The sequence below is a fragment of the Anguilla anguilla genome, chromosome 3 (assembly GCF_013347855.1).
Source record: "Anguilla anguilla isolate fAngAng1 chromosome 3, fAngAng1.pri, whole genome shotgun sequence".
NCBI lineage: Eukaryota > Metazoa > Chordata > Actinopteri > Anguilliformes > Anguillidae > Anguilla > Anguilla anguilla.
The window spans coordinates 43914701-43938226 of record NC_049203.1 but is presented as its reverse complement, the minus strand read 5'-3'; the positions used below and the strand labels follow the sequence as shown (position 1 = coordinate 43938226).

Here is a 23526-nt window from a genome sequence, read left to right as displayed (position 1 = left end):
GGTCATTGTCCATCTGCACTGTGAAGCGCCATCCAGTGAGTTTTGAAGCATTTGGCTGAATATGAGCAGATAATATCACCCTATACACTTCAGAGCTCATCCTGCTGCTTTTATCATTAGTCATATCATCAATAAATACAAGGGAACCAGTTCCAGTGGCAGCCATACATGCCCATGCCATAACACTACCTCCACCATGCTTCACAGATGAGGTGGTATGCTTTGGATAAGGAGCAGTTCCTTCTCTTCTCTACTCTTCTCTTCCCATCTTGATCCTCACTTTTAAGAGTCATACATCATATTCTCATCTCTCTGAAGCGTAAAAAGCATCTCACAACAAAGGAAATGAACAGAGCTCCACCCTAAATGAGGGGTGTCAGACTCCTGGAGGGCCAGTGTCTGTCTTTGGTGTGTTTCAGCATGTGATTGATTCAAGCCGTGCAGCTGTGCAAGTTACCCTTAATAACATTTAAATACAAACTACTCAATCACATCCCTCAATTCATCAATTATTATTTTAATCAAAATGGGGAAGATCTGAAGATCACAACACTGGTCCAGTCCACAACAGTCCATGAGCTAATAGACACTACATAGTCTTGGCTAAAAGTCCTCGACAACAAAAGTGCCCCTCGTATAGTGACTCTATAGTTCATAATGCAAAATGTCTGAAAAACTTTCAAGCACTTATTGTACCTGAAGGAAAAGCACCTGTGGTTTGAGGACTACCAAAGACAAAAACCTCTGTGGCCATAGGAAGAGAAGGCTCATCAGGAGGACAAGGCTACCTATACCCAGGCCATCACGCTTTCATAGAGAAAAAGGAAATTCAGATCTGATGTCTGGGGTAGGCTAATGCTTTACTCAACTAAACACTGGTCAACTGAATAATTCTAATTTTCATTTCATGATATGACCATTTGAACTTTAAAATAATGGCCAACAAACTGTTTTGAAATATAGCCCGTCTTTATGGAAAAGAGGCCTGCAAATGGGTTGTTTTTTAGTTCTACTTTTTGAGGCCACTCAGATTGCCTGGTGGCAATGTATTGTGCTGTAATTGGAGCTGTTAGTCAGAGTAGACCTCTAATAAAATTACAAAAGATGAAAATATGAATGAGGAAAAAAATGATAATAGCTTTCAAGTTCATATTTATGTTTGCATAATAATATGAATGTGATCGTTGTGTATGTGTATAGCTTGAACTTCAGTGTTAATTGAATGTATACATAATTTGAAGATAATAGTTTTTATTATGTACAGCTGTTGCAACTTTGATTAAAATCAATTCAATAAGATACCATTTGCTTTTGCTGTCTAATACTGGCACATATGCTCTCTCTCGCATACACATATCCACATCATCACACTCCTCCACACTGTCAATCTGCTGCCCTGAACTGGAGTCTTCCTGATTGATTTGCCATCTGGCAAAGCATTTTCACGCCGCCTTTTAAACAATGCTACAGTACGGTTATCTTATAGTACGATGGTCAATTTTACAATAGCCTAAATTGTGGAGTCAGTGATTTCTGGATGTTTTCTGTTGTTTTTTAAAACCTGAAACAGCATTTTATCTTATCGAGGCAACTCTCTCTGCATTCACCATAGGCACGTCCTATCTTATCGAGGCAACTGTCTAAACCGTATAAACGCATTCACCATAGTCATGCCTATGCCTAGGCTACTGAATGCAGTGCGTGATCCCAACCTACGAAAATGAACGAGGAGGATGAAATGGTGTGGGTGTCTCTTGCAATGCCTGTCTCCCGCGTCTTTTAGGAGAGTGGTAACCATGACGATGAGAGGGACGCTTTAGTGCTCTTATCTCTCCAAAAACTCTCTCTCACTCTGTCGGCCGCAGCTGCGGAGTGAGGGAAAGAGGAGTGAGAGAGGAAAGAGAAGGGGGCGGTGGGCAGGTTGCGGAGGTGACAGTGAGGAGAAAAGTGACAGTCAGAAGAGAGATTTCTGGTTATGGGATAATTTAATTTCCTATTTATCAAGTCGCGCTTCGGTGACAGTTCTTGACAGACTACCGCTCTGACGGCGTTCTGCTGTCTCAGTGACACTGAGAGAGGGGTAGTGATGGGGTCTGCGTCGTCGGTGTACAGAGTTATCTACCTGGACGTCGATGGCAGAATTCAGAAGGTAACCGTGAATCGCGCGGTAATTCTGGCTCTGTTCCTTCTTGGTCAGCGTGAATAATGTTTCTGAGAAAACAGCAATGCCGTTAATTAGCCTTTAAGAAATCGGTTTTATCAGATGTTTATCACCGAAATTAGCTTACAGTAGTCTATGGGTAGAAATGGGGAAATAAGTAGCTGGAGTTGAATCAGCTGAAGGCTTATGTAACATTAGTAAAGGCTTTGAAAAGATACATTCACATTATTTGCAGCTGAGTGGTAATGATGAATAACCGTGTGATAGAGAAAAACGATGAATTTTTCTTCTTCTTCTTCTTCTTCTTCTTCTTCTTCTTCTTCTTCTTCTTCTTCTTCTTCTTCTTCTTCTTCTTCTTCTTCTTCTTCTTCTTCTTCTTCTTCTTCTTATTATTATTATTATTACTATTATTATAATTTAATGTTAGAAAGGCAGTTAAAGCTTAGAATGCTTTTACATATAACAGCATCAGCAGGTAACTGTTTACCAGTGCCCTGCGGTGGGGTTCCAGCTAAGGTAATGAGTATATCTTACATCCCTTTTTTTGTTTGTAATTCTGGCTGTCACTGAAACCTGTCATTTCAGCTACATTGTTTCCCCCCAAATTCTGTGTTGGTTCTTAACAGAGCTAAATAACCAAACATGACAAGAATGTGGTGTGTGTGTATATAATAATACAAATATAGAAATCATTTAATAGTAATCATAGATTGTATTCTGCTTTGATGTGCATATGATTATACATTATGAAAATTGATTTAAGAATAGCTAAGAATGCTGATAATTCCAGTTAAACACAATTTTAGAGCTAATTGAATTTCAGAAACAGCAACTGAGAACGAATGAGACCTATTCTGACTGAGTGCAGTTTTCAATAATCTTTGACCACAATTACATATTTCAGCATAACTATCAGTCCTCTTTAGATTCAGAGCTTCATTCTTGTAACTGAGAACATTATATTGAATCACATCTCTGAAAAATATGCAATTTAGCTTAGCTTTTAGATTAACACTGATAAGCAAAATTAAATGTAATACACTGATTATATAATGTGAATACAAATTAGAGCAGCGGTGTGCAGTTCTGTTGATGTACGCTCATAGCTTAACAAAATGGGGAAATTGTATATATTTAGTTATTAATCCAATGTATTGTGGCAATCAGCCCTGTCAATAACCTCGGTACAAGGTAATGGCGGAATGGAGCACTTTGCCATTGTAATTGTAAAGCAGGCAGAGCTGTCATAATCTGTGGTCTGTGGCCCCTAAGAGTGGGGGGGGGGGGGGGGGGGGGGGGGGGGGGGTGGCGGGGGAGTGCAAACTACGCTTCATATAGTTTGAAGGATTAAAAATAGACAGAGAGAGGGGCTTAAAGGGAATTCTGCCTGTTAAGACTTGTAGGCCTTAATATGGTGTAAATGCCTTCAATTATATAAATATGTCATAATAACCACATGAAAGATTTTTGTTATTTTAAAAATTAAAAACTTGTAGGTCCCCATTGTTATATCCATCGCAATGCACCCTGGGTAGTGATGTCAAATGGTTGCACGGGTCTCCCGGTCCATCGCTCTTGTCCATTGAGCGGCATTAAACATGTCTTCTGTTCAGTCTTTTTGATTGGAGCCAGAACAGGACATTACTCAGCATAAAAGCACCGAGGACAGCCGTCATCAAATAAATCGAAACGATGAAGATTGGGGGCCAAGGGAGATGAGAGTAGGGCATAAGAGATGGTGTCTGTGGAGCAACTGCTCGCCTTTGCCAACAGAGATGGAAAAGTTGTCTGTTGTAAAGAGCTCTGCTTTCTCACAGCAGCCGTTCAAAGTCACTTGACCATATGGTAAATATAAGTAAATACAGCCTATCCTCCAAATAAAACTTATTAGCTACACAGTAGGTTAGTTGCCATCACACAGCCATGTCATACAGTTATGTAGAACCTAGCCGACTTGGATATAGCCTCACTATATCCACGTAAAACCTGAGTTATATTGTGGTTAACCTCATTCGTTTATGTTGAAATGTCTCTCAACCTAGATTTATACCCGTCTAGATGTCTACATTTCGAATTTGCTCACTTGGTTGGCCACCTGTTCAGACAGCGATTAAAATAAAATAAAAGACAGTCTGGTTTCTAGGTGGCTCATCCTATTAAGGGACTGTTCTTGTGCATGAATGTACCCCACAGTTTGGGACTGAATCCTAACCACGGCAATGATGACTGTGGCCATTTGCACTGCAGGGTGATGCATAATTGGCAGTAACTTTTCCTTGGCTTTGCAGAAAGACTTTCAATCTGAATAAATGTTACATCACTAGCATCAGTGCAATTAAGTATTGGGTTCTGAAAAATTATAAAAATATTTTTATTATGTAAATATATATAGCAAATGATAGCCGTACCAAACCTGCATAAACGAGAGTGTATAATGTTAATGCCTCATGTGACTCTCATATCGTCATACTCAGTTTGTTCAGCAATAATTCCATGAAATAACTGTTTTTTGCTCAGCAAAAATGAAACCTAATGGGATGTGACTCACTTCCCGACAGGTACCAATTTGCCATGTTTGGCAAGATAACTGGTCTGCTGGGAAACCACTGAAATATGTGCATTTAAAAACATGGCTAGCAACATAACATTATGAGCTTCAAAGCCAGGCACTATGATGAATTAGCTTTATATCGTATGCTTTATCTTTGTGTTTTATTCCTGTAACAGTTCTGATTGCCGCTAAATCTAACATTAGCTAGCTACTTTCATTCAAGGTACAGCTAATAATGAGTCCTTTGTGGCTTAGATAGTGCTTAAATGTACAATGAGCTTCATAATGTTTGGGACAAAGACATGTTTTTTCATTTGGCTCTGTACTCCACAATTTTATATTTTTAATGAACAAATTTACATATGGTTTAAGTATACTTATCTATAAATACACTCATCTTTTATTTAAGGGTATTTTTATGCACTTTGGTTTCACCATGTGATAATTGCAGCACTTTTTATGCATAGCCCCTATTCCAGGGTGCCATAATGTTTGGGACAAATTAATGTTATGTAAATGAAAGTAGTCATATTTAGTACTTTGTTGCATGTCCTTTTCATGCAATGACTACTTGAAGTCTGCGACCCATAAACATTACTAGGTGCTGAGTACCTTCTCTGGTGATGCTCTGCCAGGACTGTACTGCAGACATCTTCAGCTCCTGCTTGTTTCGGAAGATAGTTGCCTTAGGTTTTCTCTTGAGCATATAAGATGCTTCTGTACGCTGCAGAATTAATACTGCTGCTGCTATCTACAGTTACTTCATCAATGCAGACAAGTGAGCCAATATCTGTAACAGCCATACATGCCCAAACCATAACCCCTCCTATATCATGTTTCATAGATCCACACGCTGGCCTCCATACATTGCTTTTGACATCACTCTGAAGTCAGTCGTGGTCTCATCTGTCCACAAGACCTTTATCTAGGACTCTTTTAGTACTTATTGAAGGCTCTTGTAGTACTTCTTAGCAGACTGCATCCTGGTCATTCTGCTTTTGCGGTTAACTAGTGGTGTGTATCTTGAAGGCAGTGTAACCTCTGTAGTTCTGTTTGTGAAGTCTTCTGTGGACAGTAGTCACTGACACATCCACGGCTGCCTCCTGTAGTCTGTTTCTGATCCATTTGACAGGTATCAGGGTTTTTTTCTTGATTATGGGGAGTATTCTTCTGTCATCAACTGGACTTTGTTTGTGATTAATGACCTTGCGAGGTTTGACATATGTTTCTGCCTGTTTTTCTCAGCCTCATAATTACTTCCTTGACTTTCATTGGCACAACTCTGGTTCTCATGTTGACAAATGCTAATAACAGACTCCAAAGTCAATCAAAAGCCTAGAATCAAGAATAGATACTGAAATCTTTTTTATAACTGCACTAAGGAAGCAATTGAACACACTGGACTTATCAGAAACACATATGAATCCATTTGTCCCAAATGTTATGATACCCTGAAACGAGGAGGGGGGGGGGGGGGGGGGGGGGGTTTGAGGTCAGGCAGACTATGTATAAAAAGTCATTTCTACATGGTGAAACCAAAATTGATTAAAAATACCCTTTAATAGAAGCTGAGAATCTGCACTTCAACTGCATGTACTGAGCTAAATCATGAAAAAATGTGTCCCAAACATAATGGAGCTTACTGTGTATGGTAGGATTGTGTCAAATATAGTGTTTGACATAGCATGTTACCAAACTGATTAACTTGATAAAGTCATCCAAGATAACTAGCTTATGTTGGCGTAACAGGAGCTTACATTGAATAAGAAAAGTCTTTTTTATAAGTAGAAAATTGCAGAGCTAATGGACATTGCCTAGGATAATGAAAAAAGTAAAGTCTAGATTAAAAACTTTAACAGAAGATAAAATCTAGTTTTTACTCCAATGGGGACTATGACTATTCATTATCCATCCATCCATTATTTAACCCACTTATTCCTGGGGGGTCCTGGATCCTATCCCAGCATGCATTGGGCAAAAGGCAGGAACACATCCTGGACAGGTCGCCAGTCCATCGCAGGACTATGACAATTTGTTAAATTAACTAAATTTTAAATCAAAAACATTTTACAACAAGCAACATATTCTATAGAATTTTGGAGCTAATGAAAAAAGTTTGGTTCTACATGCATACATGCACACATATTTTCATATTCACACACATACATAAACACACTCTCATATAAACATGCATTCATATACACATATTTCCATATGCACAAATATACATAAACACACTCGCATATCTATACATAATGTGTACAAATTCACATGCACATACACATACATGTACAGTACACTCAGGGACATACACAGCAGCATAGAATACATACTCACACGCATGCACACAGAACATACATGCTGTCTCACATCCTGCATACACAAGCACATGCACACACAGTTTCACTGGTAAATGTAGAACTTGTGTGCTGGAGTCCTGGATTAAGCTGCAAGGCCAGGTTTAGATATGGATCTTCACCTTGAAGGAGAAGGAGGGGGTGGAGGAGTCAGACGATGAGGAAGAGGAATGGGGAGCGTGGAACTATAAGAAAACACTCCAGCACGTTTTTAGAACGTGAAGTCTAGCCCGTTCTGTGATAAAGCTTTTTACAATCAGTCATGCTCCACTTTAACTAAGTTTGACAAACTGGGTCTCGGTCACAGGAAGTGGATCCTAACAGAATATTTGCACAGTTCCTCCTGTAGTAGAGATGTTCATGAAGCAGGCCAAATAAAACGAACAAACTTCCAGTGTACTTCCAGTGTGCATACAGTGTGTTAGAACGTCTTTAATATAACAATCCATAAAACGTTGTGTACTCAGTATTCTTGTTGTAAGTAATTTGGTTTCTCTCCGTCTGTTCCTCGGGCTATGGTAGGTTACAAAAACACGTACCTGTGCCCAACTGTGCATGCTGGTTTTTGTTCCAAGCATGATTGCAATCCCTGAATTGTAAGAAGCTGTTAATTGTTCTTACTTATATACTTTTACTGTCTATTAAGGAATGATTTGCATAACTAAGCTACATTATGTTAAAAAATAGCTATTTATGCCATGGAGAATAAATTCCCCATATTTCCATCCCCAAACATTCATTTAGATCTTTCATTTAGATACCTTTATTTTCTGCGATGTGCTATATGGCATACAATTCTTTTAGAAAGAGGTTATACTTTTTAATTAAATTAAAGACTGACTGGTGAAATTGTTACATTATTACAATTATGAAGACCTGACCACAGAAACGAAACCATTTGCAGGAAATGAAGAAAATTTGCAAGGAAAAATTGTATTATGTAACTGTTAATTAAAAAACGCTATGTAAGAATTTACACAATAGTAATTGATAGAGATCGACTGAAACAGAAACCAGACACCCTATAGGACCAAGTTTGAGAATCCTGAACTTCACATCCAGCAATGAACATATGTCTAATCCTCCTCTCAGAGGGTAGAGAATTTTCCTGTCAGAATGTCTAGGGTGCTATTTTGGGGGAGTAAGCGTCTCTTATTTAACTGCGGTTTCATCAGTTTATCATTTTATCTGGTGAAGCCTGTATCAACCGAGCCAGAAGAAAAGGCATTTGAGCTGTTTAAATGTGAGTAATTCCCAGCAGACTGAAACAACACTGGTGCTGATTATCTTTTTTTTGACACAACACCCGGGAAATATGCATGTGCTAGGGGTCTTTGGTCTTAGACTTTTAACCAGTAAGGTGCATCATTTGTAAGGGGAGACTGTTGAAGGTTTTTTTTTTCCCTTTCCTAAAAGTGTTTCATCTGTGTTTTTTAAAAATGGTTTTTCTGTTTCCTCTTTATCAGTAGCCAACACTAGTTCTCGTAACTTATGTTAATTAGCACTTTGCATACACTCATATTATCATGTCATGCATTTACTAAGTTGGTACTGTCATTCACAGGACTTATGTTGATAGTTTTTTATGCTTTGTCCTCCTTTTGTCCCCAATTTGGAATGCCCGAAATGTGTCCGAAGCATGTCATATCGCTGCAGTTCTTACCACACTACAGTTCACAAGCTGGGCTCACACAGACGTGAGTAGGAGGAAGACACTTCAAGTGAAGACCAACAGATGGACTTTGAGGGGTGTCCAATGAACCAACAGGGGTCAGTAGTGAGCAACGAGGTGCCATAATCCCTGCCAACTGAACCCTCCAATCTCTTGCAATGCTGGACCTGATTGTACTTTCCCTGTGGGGCTGCTGGCCACAGTTGGCATTGCAAGGACTAGACTGGGAGATTGTGTCTGTCACAAGATTCAACACATCTCTGAGAGAGACAGAATAGTTGGACACAGGGTGATAAGGTGGTTACGGTGTGTAGCATATATTATATCTTTTAAGAAGAGCATATGAGGAGATAAAAGCTTTGCCATTCTTCCTCACAGGGTGCAGACTCAAATAAACCTTGGGCTGATTGCACAATTCAGCCCAGGTGCATGTGCCACTTAACGAGTAGGCGTGGTCATAGATTTCCCTGATTCCTTCTCCCAAACGACTCCAGCCAGTGCTTTATAATCAATTGGCCCAGTGGCTCTCACCATGTGTACATACTGGGCTCTATAAAGTGGCTCAGCCAGTAAAAGTTCTCGTTGTGCATACAGGCTGAGGGCTGTAATCTGAAGTTCAAGGCTTGCCCTTGGCTTCATCAGCCATTAGTACATGTAGTATAGTTTAGGAAAGAAATCTCCAATGTTTGTAGGTTTTCGTGGTTTTCTTCCTAGCTTGTGGACTCTAGCCTGAAACACTGAAAACCAGCAGACATTGCAGCACCTACAGGACTGGAGTCTTACTCCCCTTTATTAGAATATACTTTACTGAAAATTATTCTTACCACAAGAAATTAAAATCACATTAAATATAAACATAGAAAGTCAGTGAGATACAAGCCTTGCCTTTGATCGGTGCTGCCTCCAGAAGTACCATGTGGACTGCCGGGTGCAAAATAGTCACTGGCTCTCCTGCCATTCTGTGTGAGATAATAGTAACTGGTTGTCCTGTTGGCTATAAAATAGGCACAGGCTCTCCTTTAATACAGGTGTGGACTGTTGTGTGTAAAATAGTCGCTTTCTTGTTGTACTATTTGACCTGAGCGTATTTAAGGAATACACACACTTCAGCTGCATTGCCCTGGCTGTACTATTGACAGAGGGCCTCATCAGAGAACAAAACTGGAAAATATTCTCTTGAAATAGATATCTGTATTCTGTTTGATATTTGCTAAAATGACTCTGCTCACAAACTGCACACAGGTACACAAGCAACACATAGACAACTGAATACACCCACACAATTCATTCTCTATTGATTGAAACGTGAGCTGCCACTGTGAATGTCGTCTATGCCCATCACAACAATGAAACCATCAGCATGGCCACCTTAGCAACACGATAGCCACAGGAACACAATGGCTACAGTAACACCACAGAAACAGCACAACAGCTTAGCTTCTGCATCCTATAGAACATATTGGCCAAGATTTGAGTGTATTCAGTTAGACTTTTAATTCTCAGACCACTAGATGATTCCATTACGGTTGGAACAGCTACTCCTTACTGTATATTGATGGTTTGGTAGATTGATGGGATGATTAACTGACTGGTTAGTTGTTGATTGACCTATGTGTATATTAGATTGTTTAGTTGGTTAGTTAATTGCTTGATTAATTGAATGGTTGGTTGGTTAGATTTATGTAGGCAGCTGTTTGGTGCAATGAGTGTTGAGGGGAAACTGATGGTGGCGGAAAGGTTGAGGTGTCTTCACGTGGGCTGCGGGAAATGCAGAACAGTATGAGTCACCTTGATAAACAATGAATGACAAATAATAAAATGGGACCAGGCAAGGGCAATGCAGACAGGATTCAATTTCAAGAGTTACCAGAGTGCCTTCTAATGGTATAATAGACACAAATTTATCTGGACCTACAGCAGTCAGTGTGAAGTTAAAAAAGGATACTATGATGTTTAGCAAGCCCAGGGGAGGCCAGTTCTGTTCCTGGAGGGTCTTTTTGCATTTGGGTTTTTGCTTCCACCAAATACTCTGACTTCATTAGCTAATACCTTGAGTACACATGCCTCTTAAGAATTACACCATGTTTCATATAGTGACACAAGACTGGCTCTTTAGCTGGCATTCATGAGCTAATCAAGAAATGTCCAAAAACTAAAATTATTGTGGTAGTTGAATAATTAAGAGCGGATGTTGGCATGAAATCCATAAAAAAGATTTTTGCCTACCCCTGTTTAGCCTTTGTCAGACCATATTTCGAGCACTGTGTCTAAACCCCACTGTAAAAATGATACAGACCCTTGGAAAAGTACAAAAAGGGCAATGAGAATGGTTCAGGATATCAAGGATATGTTATGAAGAGAAACTTATTAAGGCATTATTAGTAGCTTATTATTAATGGCTTATTATGCTCTCTCTTCAGGTTAGCATGAGCAAGAACATTTCATTATGGTTTTCACTTTGGTTAATAAGGTGGATCACAGACACTGCTTCAAGTTGAATTCTGATAGCAGAGCAAGAGGGCATAGGTACGGTGGCTCTGAAGTGCAACACAAAAACAAAAAGCAAACGCAAAAACAAGAACTTTCGGCCCTGAGGTGCAGATGCAACATACAAAAACAAAAAGGAGCAGCCCTGAGGTGCAAAACACAAATACAAAAGGAAAATGCAAAAACAAAAAGGAGCAGCCCTGAGGTGCAAAACACAAATACAAAAGGAAAATGCAAAAACAAAAAGGAGCAGCCCTGAGGTGCAAAACACAAATACAAAAAGAAAATGCAAAAACAAAAAGGAGCAGGGCTGAGGTGCAAAACACAAACATACAAAAACTAGCAGCCCTGAGGTGCAGATGCAACATACAAAAACAAAAACTAGTAGCCCCGAAGTGCAACATGTTTGTGTTTTGCACCTCAGGGCTGCTAGTTTTTGTATGTTTGTGTTTTGCACCTCAGGGCTGCTCCTTTTTGTTTTTGCATTTTCTTTTTGTATTTGTGTTTTGCACCTCAGGGCTGCTCCTTTTTGTTTTTGCATTTTCTTTTTGTATTTGTGTTTTGCACTTCAGGGCTGCATGTTTTTGTTTTTGTATGTTGCATCTGCACCTCAGGGCCGAAAGTTTTTGTTTTTTCGTTTTCTTTTTGTTTTTGTGTTTTGCACTTCAGAGCCACCGTACCTAGGTGGAAAAAAGAAGGACAATTTTCCATTAATATTCACAAATGCACAGTTATGAATGCATGGTGTAGCTTACCAGGACCTATATTAGAAACAGAGACCCTTCATACAGTGATGTTGATCATCAAACATGTTTATGCTCTGTAATCGTGTACATGTGAGGGAGGGGAAGTGTGAAGACCAGACGCGACCAAACAGGGGATCTATAAGTTACCAAAGGGGCACTCCAGTAACCACTGAGTCTCGTGAGAGACGAAATAAGAAAGGGGTGCTATACTCCTAAGGGACGTATCCCAAAAAATGAATAAACCCCTAAACGGGTAACTGAGGAAGAAGGAGTATATAAAGAAAATAAAGGAACAGGGAAAAGAAAAGAAAAAACGACTTCGACCCGAAGCAGAGAGAAAGAAAATGTCTTTTCAAAAACAAACAGAAGAAGTTCTGAGGCCAACTAAAACCAGGGGGGAAACTGGTTAGTAAGAGGCAGAAAGGTTTGTGCCCCAACGGTGACACAATAACCCCTTAAAACCGCCAGCCTCAGAATCTGGACATATACCGTCCTAATACCTTTCTCCAAAAAAAACAAACAAACTGAAGTCAGAATTCTTTTAAATTTCTTTGTTCTTAAAATCCTTACACCTTCCTCAGAAATACGACAGGGAACTGGCTAGAGCAAAACACGTTACACTCAAGCACCGTTCCACTGCCTACTGACGCTTTAAATACCCAGCCACAGGTGATCAGCGGAAGATGTGAGCAACCCACAGGTGAAACAGATCAGAGGTAACCCTGCAGGAATGCATGGAATGTTCAAGCAGGAACAATCCTCCCACAGGAACCAAAAATAACGATTAGCCGAGTGGCTAATCTGCAAGCTCGAACTAATCGTCCCCACACACCAAAATAACGATTAGCCGAGTGGCTAATCGGAATGCTAACCACTGAGCCGGTGCAGGCACAGAAAAATGATCTACCTGCACAGAAACCGTGACAGTACGTATGTTTACCAGCATACAAAGGAACAGATGATTGGCTGAAACATAGCCTGAATGATTGCTGTAGTACAAAATTCTTCAGGGAGGACAGAGTCTAGACACCATCTAGAATTGGCCCCAGATGGTGTCTAGACTGTATCCTACCTGATGAAGTTAAGTATCCTTTATCAAGATTATATTCCCTGTAAATATATTTTTTCACAGAATTTATTTGTGTAAAATGTAATTGATTCAACGGTGCAGTGAGATTCATGTCTTTAATTAAAGTATAACAGCATAATTTTTAAAATGACAGCTATTAACATATAATTTTACCAGTGTTAACCTTTTTTGTGTGGCTGTCATGCCAGGAAAAATCATCTTAGTTTTGGGTTACACCTTATAATGCAATTGTGAATGATATATGTGAGTTTATTTTAATTTTTTTGTTTGTTTTACAAAAGTATTTTTATAGGGACAATGCACATTGATTAACATTATTGTAAATGTGCCAGTAGCAACCAACTGGCTAGTTTTCAACTGCAGTCCCTTTTAACAGGAATCATTCAAAAAGGGCCAGGTGATGTCCCTGCTGAGTCTGTGACTGACCTTGAACTCTGCTAGATAAATAAACTGTCTCTCACAGCTGTCAGGAGCTGCCATTTACAGGCATATAAGTGCTCTTTGCCATTCCACATTTATCTCCCCTCTCTCCCTCTCTCTTTCTCTTTCACTCAGTCTGTCTCCATCCCAGCACCCCCCCTCTGCTAATATCCATTAACTTTGGTTTCATGCTGGGATCAGGAGTTTATTTTCAACAAAATGAAAAAGGGTCAAAGCAATCTGTCTTTGTAGAACACAGTCTAAAATATATTTATCAGCAAGTCAGGTTTGGAGAACCTGACTCTTTGAAAAGAATAAATAGGAGAATGCATTCAGGCTCATATATTTAGAATCACCCCTGGAGCCGTGTTTGTTGGGTGATGAAACAGGCTTTCATTCGGGACCTTTTCTTTAGTGTTTTAGTCTCTAAAGTCACTGGCCCCCATTATCAGACCTCTTATTTAGCCATGCTGTTTGCTTAAAAGTACATTTCAGTCACATATTGGTATATTCATGTCCATTGTATATATTTAGCCACCCTTTCATAAGCTTGCCTTTACGCTGCTTAGATTTTTTCTTGATGTGCCAGTTAAACGGTGAATAAACTCTACCCAGCTGCTCGTCTAGGCTATGGTGACCTCCCGCCTTGATTACTGCAACTCTCTCCTTGCAAGCCTGCCAGCTTGTGCCATACAGCCACTACACATGATTCAACATGTCGCTGCCCGACTCATCTACAACCTTCCCAAATTCTCCCACGTCACTCCTCTGCTGCGATCACTCCACTGGCTACTGGTCGCCGCCAGGATCCGGTTCAAAGTCCTGACCCTCGCCTACACTGCAGCCAACAGGACAGCCCCTATCTACTTGCAGGACATGATTCGATCCTATATGCCTGCTCGACCATTCCACTCTGCAGCAGCAGGGCGCCTTGTACCCCCTCCCACCCAAGTAAAGGGATCACAGAGCTTCTCCACCCTAGCTCCCAAGTGGTGGAACAAACTCCCCGTCCCTCTTCGAACCTCTCCCTCACTACCCATCTTCTTCCGTGGTCTGAAGACTCATCTCTTCAGACTACCTGGACTAACTACCACCACTCTGTATATTTCATTCTAAATCCCCCCCCCCTTTCATGACACTCGTTACATGTTCCCCCATCCCAGCACTTTTTGGTAATTTGTATTTGTCCTAATATTGTAGCTTGTTCTTCTGCCTAGTTGGCTTGGCAGAGGTTAGATCAGAATAGTGTTCACTGTGTGAACTAAACTGTGTTCTTGGTTAGAAATAGCTGTACAAAATAAGTATTGAATCTTATTGAACCTGTGTTTTGTAGTTGTCCATGATCATGAAATGCACTTTTGTACGTCGCTTTGGATAAAAGTGTCTGCCAAATAAATGTAATGTAATGTAGACGATGAGTGAATATGGTGAACAGTGTCTTTTATTATTGAGCAGACATGTTTGCTCATGTGCTCTCTCTCTCTCTCTCTCTCTCTCTCTCTCTCTCTCTCTCTCTCTCTCTCTCTCTCTCTCTCTCTCTCTCTCTCTCTCTCTCTCTCTCTCTCTCTCTCTCTCTCTCTCTCTCTCTCTCTCTCTCTCTCTCTCTCTCTCTCTCTCTCTCTCTCTCTCTCTCTCTTTCTCTGCCTCTGTCTCTCAGGTGGTGTTCAGCCGATTCTGCAGCCCCTGTGACATAAAGGAGCTCTTTTGCACAGCCCTGGGGCTGCCCAGGTAGGAGTCCCAGCTCTCTGACCACAGTCTGTGGCACAGCAGCTCCACATTATGACATAAATGTCAGGGATCGGCAGAATTACACTATGACATCTTGTTGCCTAATACAAAATACCTCCCAAGAATATATCTATAAACAACAATCAAAATGGTGGAGGCGAAGGTTGCTTTGCAGCTGGCACAGAGATATCAACCATATACAAAGGCGGATAGAAAGACATACATTTTCTAGACATATTTCAAATACAGTATTAAAAATTCTGCCTATCCTTGCTTAGTACAAAATGCTTATGTTGAAATCCTGCTGTATAACTAGACACACTACAGGGCCAAAAGTATGTGGACACCTGACATCCAACATTTCATACAAAATCATGGGCATTAATATGGAGTTGGTCCACCCTTTGCTGCTATAACAACCTCCATTGTTCTGGGAAGGCTTTGTACAAGATGTTGGAGATTTGTTTCCATTCAGCCAGAAGTCGGGCACAGATTGGGTGATTAGGCTTTGCTCGGAGTTGGCTTTCCAACTGAAACCAAAGGTGTTGCATGGGGTTGAGGTCAGGGCTCTGTGCAGGCTGGTCAAGTTCTTCTGCACTGTTCTTGACAAAACATATTTCTGTGTGGACCTCGCTGTGTGCCCAGGGGCATTGTCATACTGAAACAGGAAAGGGCCTTCCCCAAACTTTTGGAGAAGCACAGCATCATCTAGAATGTTATTGTATGCTGTAGCATTAAGATTTGGCTTAACTGGAACTAAGCAGCCTAGACCAAACCATGAAAAACAGCCCCAGGCCAAGGAGTATTCAGATACTTTCGGTCATATAGGGTAAGTGTGGATGCAGATTTAGAGTCAAGGGCAGGTGAACATCTGATATCAAATGTGTTCACCCTGGAGAAGCAATAAGAGTCTGATTAGTTGTGTTGGCTGGCCTTTAGCCCTCCAGGCTAACCATCTCTTACTGTGTGGTGAGGTTGGTAAGGGATGTGGTTCAAAGCCCACGGCAGACCTACCCCTGTTGCACAGACACCTGATTGGCCAAAGGAGTCACGTTCATGCAATGAGACAAACCCACTGATTGGACCTCTCTGCCTCCCCAACAGAGGCTATGGCCAATTAGCACTGCCATTCAGGGCTGCCATCCACGGCCCTCACACTGAAGCCACCAGTATACTCCAAACAAAGTCAAACCTTTGTTCAAAATGATTCTTTTCAAACAAGAGATAAACAAAAAGTCACAGTAAGTTCATGCCACCATTGTGAACTGTTCGCAAGCAGTTCACAAGTTCGCAGGCCTCCCCCTGTCTGCAGTTGGACCATCCAAATATCACCTGGTTGATGGTTGCTTGTGTCATGATTGATTGGCCAGTTAAATTTTCTTTTCTGGTTCATTTCATCACTGTTCTGTCTTGTGAGAGCATGTGTTGCAACTGAATGACCAAAGCTTTGATACAAATTGCTCCATGACGTGTATCGAATGTAATTTCACACAAATAACCACACAAAATTCATTCATTGCAATCCAATGTGTGTGTTTAATAGGAACACCAACATCTCCCTGTTGGATGTGAATGGAGCCATGGTGTCCATTGACCCCACAATGCCACGCAACTCTGAAAGGTAGTCTCACCTGCACCTCAAACACCCACTCATCTGTTTCCTGTTTCAACACATGCTCCTGGGTCACCAAGAGAGGTCTTTCCTTGTTTTACATGCGCCTGGTACATTCAGAGCATTTATCAGTTCCACTGCTTTCACCTGTGGTAGTAGAGGCGTTTACCTGTATGACATATACCTGTTACAATTATCAAGGATATGTACATGTGCTACATATACTTAGTAGATCAAGACAAATCTGTACCCGTGCTTTATGCCTTGATCTGAGTGAATACTCGATTCTGATTGGCTTGTGTGTGCTAAAACCTGATAGTTTTGGTCAAATGGTGTCTAGAATACAGCTATCTAGATTCCACTGGTATTGATACAAACTGTCCTACATGACGTCATATCTTTGTTACATTGACACTGTAGATGCATTTGTATGAGAAATAACAATTTCTGAACACATTTTGATGTGTTTATTTCAGTGTGTTATCATTGCATATGTAAACATTACACCAGGTTCCAGAAAAACTTCTGGGAAAAACAGAGCGATATCTCCCCAGCTCATTTGCAACTATGTGACCCCTAGTTGCTATGCAACAGCATGCACAACAATTCTACAAACAGTGAGCTAGCTAAGCAGGCTGTTCTATCAATGAGCCACATTTATTCTTTATTATTTATTATTTATTGTAAGTTTGCGAGCGTCCATGAAGGATGTTGTGCCATGTTATTAGCCCATTGGTTCCCATCCCATTACATAGGCACTTGAATGCAGACAGCTTTGCTATGATTTTGCTGGTAGTATAGTTGCAGTGTGTTATATGTACCCTTTTCATTATCACCTGTTCCATTGCATTCACCTGATACATTAAGAGAGGTCTTTACCTGTAATACATACACCTGGTACATTGAGGTCTTCCCTTGAACTGAGTACTCCTGGTGCATTAAAAGAGCTGTTAAGACCTCGTCATCACCTGTAATGCATACAGAACCTCCATTTCCTATGCATTGTACTGTACTGAGCTTGTATTGTACATGTGTCTTGCATACATGCATACAGCCTTACATTACAGGTGTTCAGCATTATTCTGATATTTTTCAGATATTATTCTGATATTTTCAGAATTATTCACTTTGATTTCGCCTAGCAGTGATCAGTGTGTGAGAACACTGTGTGTTAGCAATGTCCATTTCCTTCAGCCCTCATGCTCTTATCTCCTGACAGTGCCCATATGCAAAACATCTTTATTTGCAAGGCAAACAGTGCAGGCTGGCAGCTAAAGAGGAAACTCACTGCTGTCCCATGGTTTGGATTCAAAGTCTACCGTACCCCCTTCCCCCTCCTTTCTACCTGCAAATAAAGTGTTCAAATGTGCGTAGGGAATGTGTACACATGCACTTACCTTACATGCATTTGAATACTTTAGTTGTATACACAGGAGAACTTACAGCACAGTACAGCACATTATTGAAATATACAATAAGTACAATACAATTATTAATGTGGCCAGATTATCAGGTTAATAAATTCTAATACAAATGCACAAACCCAGACACAGGCATGCACTCTTGTACACACAACCACACACACAGACCTATACACAGCATAAACACAGGTCCATACATATGCACACATATATGCAAATACAATAATGTTCTACTCTCACTCTCACACATATTTTCCAGGTTGCTACTGCTCTGTAGAAGATGAATGTGTGTTCAACCTGTGGTTAAAGCTGGGGGACATATTACAGCGTTGCGCTGCTGGCTTTTTCACTGCTTGCTTTTGTTCTCTCGTAAATGAAGGTCACCATACAGGGTGGTGCCTCTGACCGGGGGACCGCTTGCAGGTGAGTCCTTCTTGGAAGGAACTAACAGGTTTATTTAATGATTACACCACAGCATTGGGGGGGGGGGGGGAGGGGGGAGCACAAAACTGTCACTGAGCTCAGGAGAAGGAGGTAGATTCAGGAGGGCAATGCATGCAATGGCACAACTTTTGGCACACACCCACTGCCTCAGAAGCGGAGGTGCAAAAGGACACACGCTTACACAATAGCATTCTCAGAACATTGCATGTAAAATTTTTACAGCTACAAAGCCACAATGCACAATGCCTCAAGAAAGGCGTGAGAACATTAAGGAGTAGCAGGAGAGTGTGGCACAGAGTTCTCTGCTGACCTGGCTAGCCCCCACCCCCATCACCGCAGTAAACCTGCTTTGAAAAGGTGCCAGTAATGTCTAAAGCAGCTTTCCTGTATAATTTCCCAGGCCTCCCTCAAACCAGCCGCACACACACACTGTTCTGTCTGCACAGGTGTGAACATCTCCATAAAGATGTTGTAAAAACCGCCCCTCTCTCTCTCTCTGTCTCTGTCTCACACACACACACACACACACACACACACACACACCACTGACTCGTTTATTTTCGGCAGCGCCATAAAACCGTGTAACTGCTGTTTCCCCGCCGTGTTGCACACGTTCGCCGCGTCCCCGGAGGAGAGCCGAGCCCGTGCCCCTGACCTCTGACCTCCGACGACAAACAAGAAAGCGCAACCTGCAGCGCAGCTGCACAGTCTTTCCCCCAGTCTGGGGTGAACTTTGTCCAGGACATGGCAGGCGCTGTAACAGCAGGCGGGTGTTTGTGAGCTCTTTGTTGCGCGTTCGCTATCCGCCGGAGCCGAAATGAATGTCGTTGCTCGAGGCGGCTGAATCAGAGGAGCTTTTTTACTCTGAGGAGATCCTGTTTGTAGAGCTCGGAAAGGTGAGCGGCCAACCGCAACGGCAACATCTGCCTCTCTCAGATATTTACCTGGATTTCTTTCCGTCTGCTTGTCTATCTATCTGTCTGTGTGTCTACCTACAAATTTTATTTATTTCCCTCTTTCTCTCCACCTTAGGTAAATAGTTATCTTCTAAATGAAACTTGAGTCAAGATGCAAGATTTATTTGAGTGTGTGTGTGTGTGTGTGTGCGTGTTGAGGGGATGATTGCCTGCATGGCTGTGGGGTTAGTGGTGAGGTTTACCTGCGTGTGTGTGGGGTTAGTGATGAGGTTTACCTGTGTATGTGTGGGGTTAGTGATGTGATTTACCTGTGTGTGTGGGGATAGTGATGTGGTTTACCTGTGTGTGTGGGGTTAGTGATGTGGTTTACCTGTGTGTGTGGGGTTAGTGATGAGGTTTACCTGTGTGTGTGGGGTTAGTGATGAGGTTTACCTGTGTGTGTGGGGTTAGTGATGTGGTTTACCTGCTTGTGGGGTTAGTGATGTGGTTTATCTGTGTGTGGGATTAGTGATGTGGCTTACCTATGTGTGTGTGGGGTTAGTGATGAGGTTTACCTGCGTATGTGGGGTTAGTGATGAGGTTTACCTGTGTGTGTGGGGTTAGTGATGTGGTTTACCTGTGTGTGTGGGGTTAGTGATGAGGTTTACCTGTGTGTGTGGGGTTAGTGATGAGGTTTACCTGTGTGTGTGGGGTTAGTGATGTGGTTTACCTGCTTGTGGGGTTAGTGATGTGGTTTATCTGTGTGTGGGATTAGTGATGTGGCTTACCTGTGTGTGTGTGGGGTTAGTGATGTGGTTTACCTGCGTGTGTGTGGGGTTAGTGATGAGGTTTACCTGTGTGTGTGTGGGGTTAGTGATGAGGGTTACCTGTGTCTGTGGGGTTACTGATGTGGTTTATCTGTGTGTGGGGTTAGTGATGTGGCTTACCTGTGTGTGTGTGGGGTTAGTGATGTGGTTTACCTGTGTGTGTGTGTGGGGTTAGTGATGAGGTTTACTTGTGTGTGGGGTTAGTGATGTGGTTTACCTGTGTGTGGGGTTTGTGATGTGGTTTATCTGTGTGTGAGGTTAGTGATGTGGTTTACCTGTGTGTGGGGTTAGTGATGTGGTTTATCTGTGTGTGGGGTTAGTGATGAGGTTTACCTGTGTGTGGGGTTAGTGATGTGGCTTACCTGTGTGTGTGGGGTTAGTGATGTGGTTTGCCTGTGTGTGTGTGGGGTTACTGATGTGGCTTACCTGTGTGTGGGGTTAGTGATGTGGTTTACCTGTGTGTCTGTGGGATTCTTTGTGCGGTTTACAATGTGCTTTTTAATTACAGATAAAGAGGAACTCTTTCAGAATGTACTGAGCCAGGTGGCTGAGCAGTTCTCCAGGTACACATACTTATTTTACACTATTGTTATTATTATTATTGTTGTTGTTATTCTTTATGTATTATTATTATTATTATTATTATTAGTAGTAGTAGTAGTAGTATTAGTATTATTATTACGGGACTTTGTGCTGCATGAAGCTTTTCCTCCATATGTGCATTCTGCAGGGCATTCAAAATAAATGAACTGAAGACTGAAGTCACAAACCGCTTGGCCATGCTGGAAAAAAGAGTGGAGTGTAAGTGACCCCCTTCGACCTTAAACATGTTTTTTTCTGCTGTATTTTTCTACAATGCAACTTGTAGTACCTGACTGCAATACAAATATTTAATATCATAAAATATTTTCCCGCTCAAGCCTTTGACAAGTAAAAAGTTCAGACACTTTTAATTTCTTAAGGCATAATGAAATTTGCAAGAACAAAACTTGTGTCTCTAAGGCAATATGGCTCTTGATGATGCACAGGGTTGCTTAAGAGGAAGTTGATTGGTGCATTAACGGGAAGGAACAGAGCTGGGGGATCCGGCATGCGCTTAATGTCCCCATGTATGTCATAGACTTTGAACTGTAAATGCTCAACGTCGCCCTACACATTAAAACTGTTACAGGGGTTGCGGGGTGGCTCAACCAGTTAAGGCACTGTTCTGGTGCATGCATGAGCCCCGTGGTCTCTGTTCGAATCTGGGCCATGCCAGTGCTCACTTTGGTTATTAGCCCTGCAGGGCATTGTGCAATTGGATGGGTGGGTTTGGTCAGTTAGGGGTCTGTGCCTCCCAGGATCTGCTTGCCGAAGCCGGACATGAACTGTCTTCCTCTGGCTCTCATCCTTGCGAGCTCAGCTTTGGGCTGTGGTGTGAATGAGCATGCTGACGTCTGCTCTCTCCCAGATCAGCAGCGGGGATCACTGCATCAACACGGCTGCAAATAACTAATTTGACATTCCAAATTAGGCTGTAAATTTGGCTTGTCAAATTTTTTAAAGATAATGTATATTTTATTTTATTTCATTTCAAAAGTAAGAGTATTAGCCTACAAGTACCAGAATAGTGTGGGGAGGATAATTATGTACTGTGAAGAGGTGCATTTTAGATGCTTCTTCAAAATTGGAGAGTCTCAGCATTCCAGATGAGAGGAGGGAGAGAGTTCCAGTGCTTTGATGCTGCACGAGAGAAAGCTCAACCACCAAGAGTGGAGGGCTGGGTTATGGGGCTGGTTAAAAGTCTTGATTTAGATGTCAGCCTCTTCAAACCAGATCAGGATTCAGGTGTGCTTGTCTCTATGCTTGTAATTCGGTTTGTGTGTGACACCTTTAATATTTCATAAGGTGGAGGCTGCAGCACACAAAGTGTACTTTGTGCTTTTATCCTGTATATGTTCTGAGAATTGTCATATCCTCCTGAGACCCAGAAGAAAAACATTTTGGTATTAAAATGTTTTGACATAACTCTGTCTTGGATGACAAAAACAAAAAATATTATTTATTTTCTCAGAATGTCCCTTTCAAGTTTCAGCATACTAGAATATATAGTTTGTGAGATTAGGCCCAGAGACTCATGTCTACCACAGGAGACAAAAATAAATAGTCAGGCCATATGAGGATAAGAGATGAGGGGCTGCATTTTCAAAGTTTTCATGCATGCATGGTCTAAAATGCAAGGCACAAATGCTTTTAGGACATGGCCAGACCCCATTTGCTAGTTTGACGGCGGATAGTTTGAGTGCAAAGTAAGGCAGAAGGTTCAAAAGGGCAGGGCTTAGTGGCTTATTTAATTAATCGGTGTGTCTTGACGTAACGTGAGATAAACCAATCAAAGTGTCATCTTCTATTCCCTTTAAAGCCGCCTGCATTTGCCACTGCGCAGATTGCTATTATAACGGCGGATTTAGCAAGACATTGAAAAAAAAGACAGATTTACCACTGTGGATAAAGGCCTGCTCATGCGTGAGTCCGTGAAAATTGTCTGAATGAACTGTGTAATGTGCGGAAAATTTGCTTTCGTTTCGGAAAAAGGTTTATTTTTCTTACTAGACTTTGTCTTACTAGACTTTTAGTTCTCTTTAGAATCGTTTTGTTCAGTCATGGAGTAATAGGTGAAATCAGCAGGGATTTAAATGCTTAAAGAAAATCTGGTCACTATAATCCAAAAAAATGTTTTAAAAACTAATAATTAAGGTTAAGAATTGGTGACATTTGAATTAATCTTTGTTTTTTGAATCGTATTGTGATGTAAAAAAAATCATCATGCACAGTGAATTTAAAAGAAAACATTGCAATGCATTAAGGTAATTTTAAATGTCCAAATAAATGCAATATTCACTGGACAAAGTTCTGGACTTTATTCAATCAAATGAACCCTTCTGTCTGCTTACCAGGCTGTAGATGAAACAGCTCTTCTGCCAGCTGTTCCATGGCCGTGCTGCTGCTGTGTTTCAGTTCATTAACTAGACATGCAGTTCACCACCACGCCTTCTAAGGTCTTGTAATGTGTCCACATTTACGTTGGAAATAATCCATGACTTTTGGCAATGTTCTGCCACACAAAAAGCACAA

At 41.3% G+C, this 23526-nt stretch overlaps 1 protein-coding gene across 2 annotated transcripts in view; it reads left to right on the top strand.

Annotated features, from left to right (window-relative positions):
- The first annotated feature begins 1891 nt into the window (after window positions 1-1891).
- The window catches only part of pde9a (phosphodiesterase 9A), a 41173-nt gene continuing 19538 nt past the window's right edge, over window positions 1892-23526 (top strand). Inside the window, exons 1-6 of one of the 2 annotated variants that reach the window (XM_035409261.1) lie at window positions 1892-2149; window positions 15142-15212; window positions 16756-16833; window positions 18625-18668; window positions 20921-20975; window positions 21143-21213. In XM_035409261.1, coding sequence (XP_035265152.1) covers window positions 2087-2149; window positions 15142-15212; window positions 16756-16833; window positions 18625-18668; window positions 20921-20975; window positions 21143-21213 — 382 coding nt within the window. In that variant the 5' untranslated portion in view covers window positions 1892-2086. The remainder of the gene's footprint in view (window positions 2150-15141; window positions 15213-16755; window positions 16834-18624; window positions 18669-20920; window positions 20976-21142; window positions 21214-23526) is intronic. The other variant, XM_035409262.1, reaches the window with a different exon arrangement.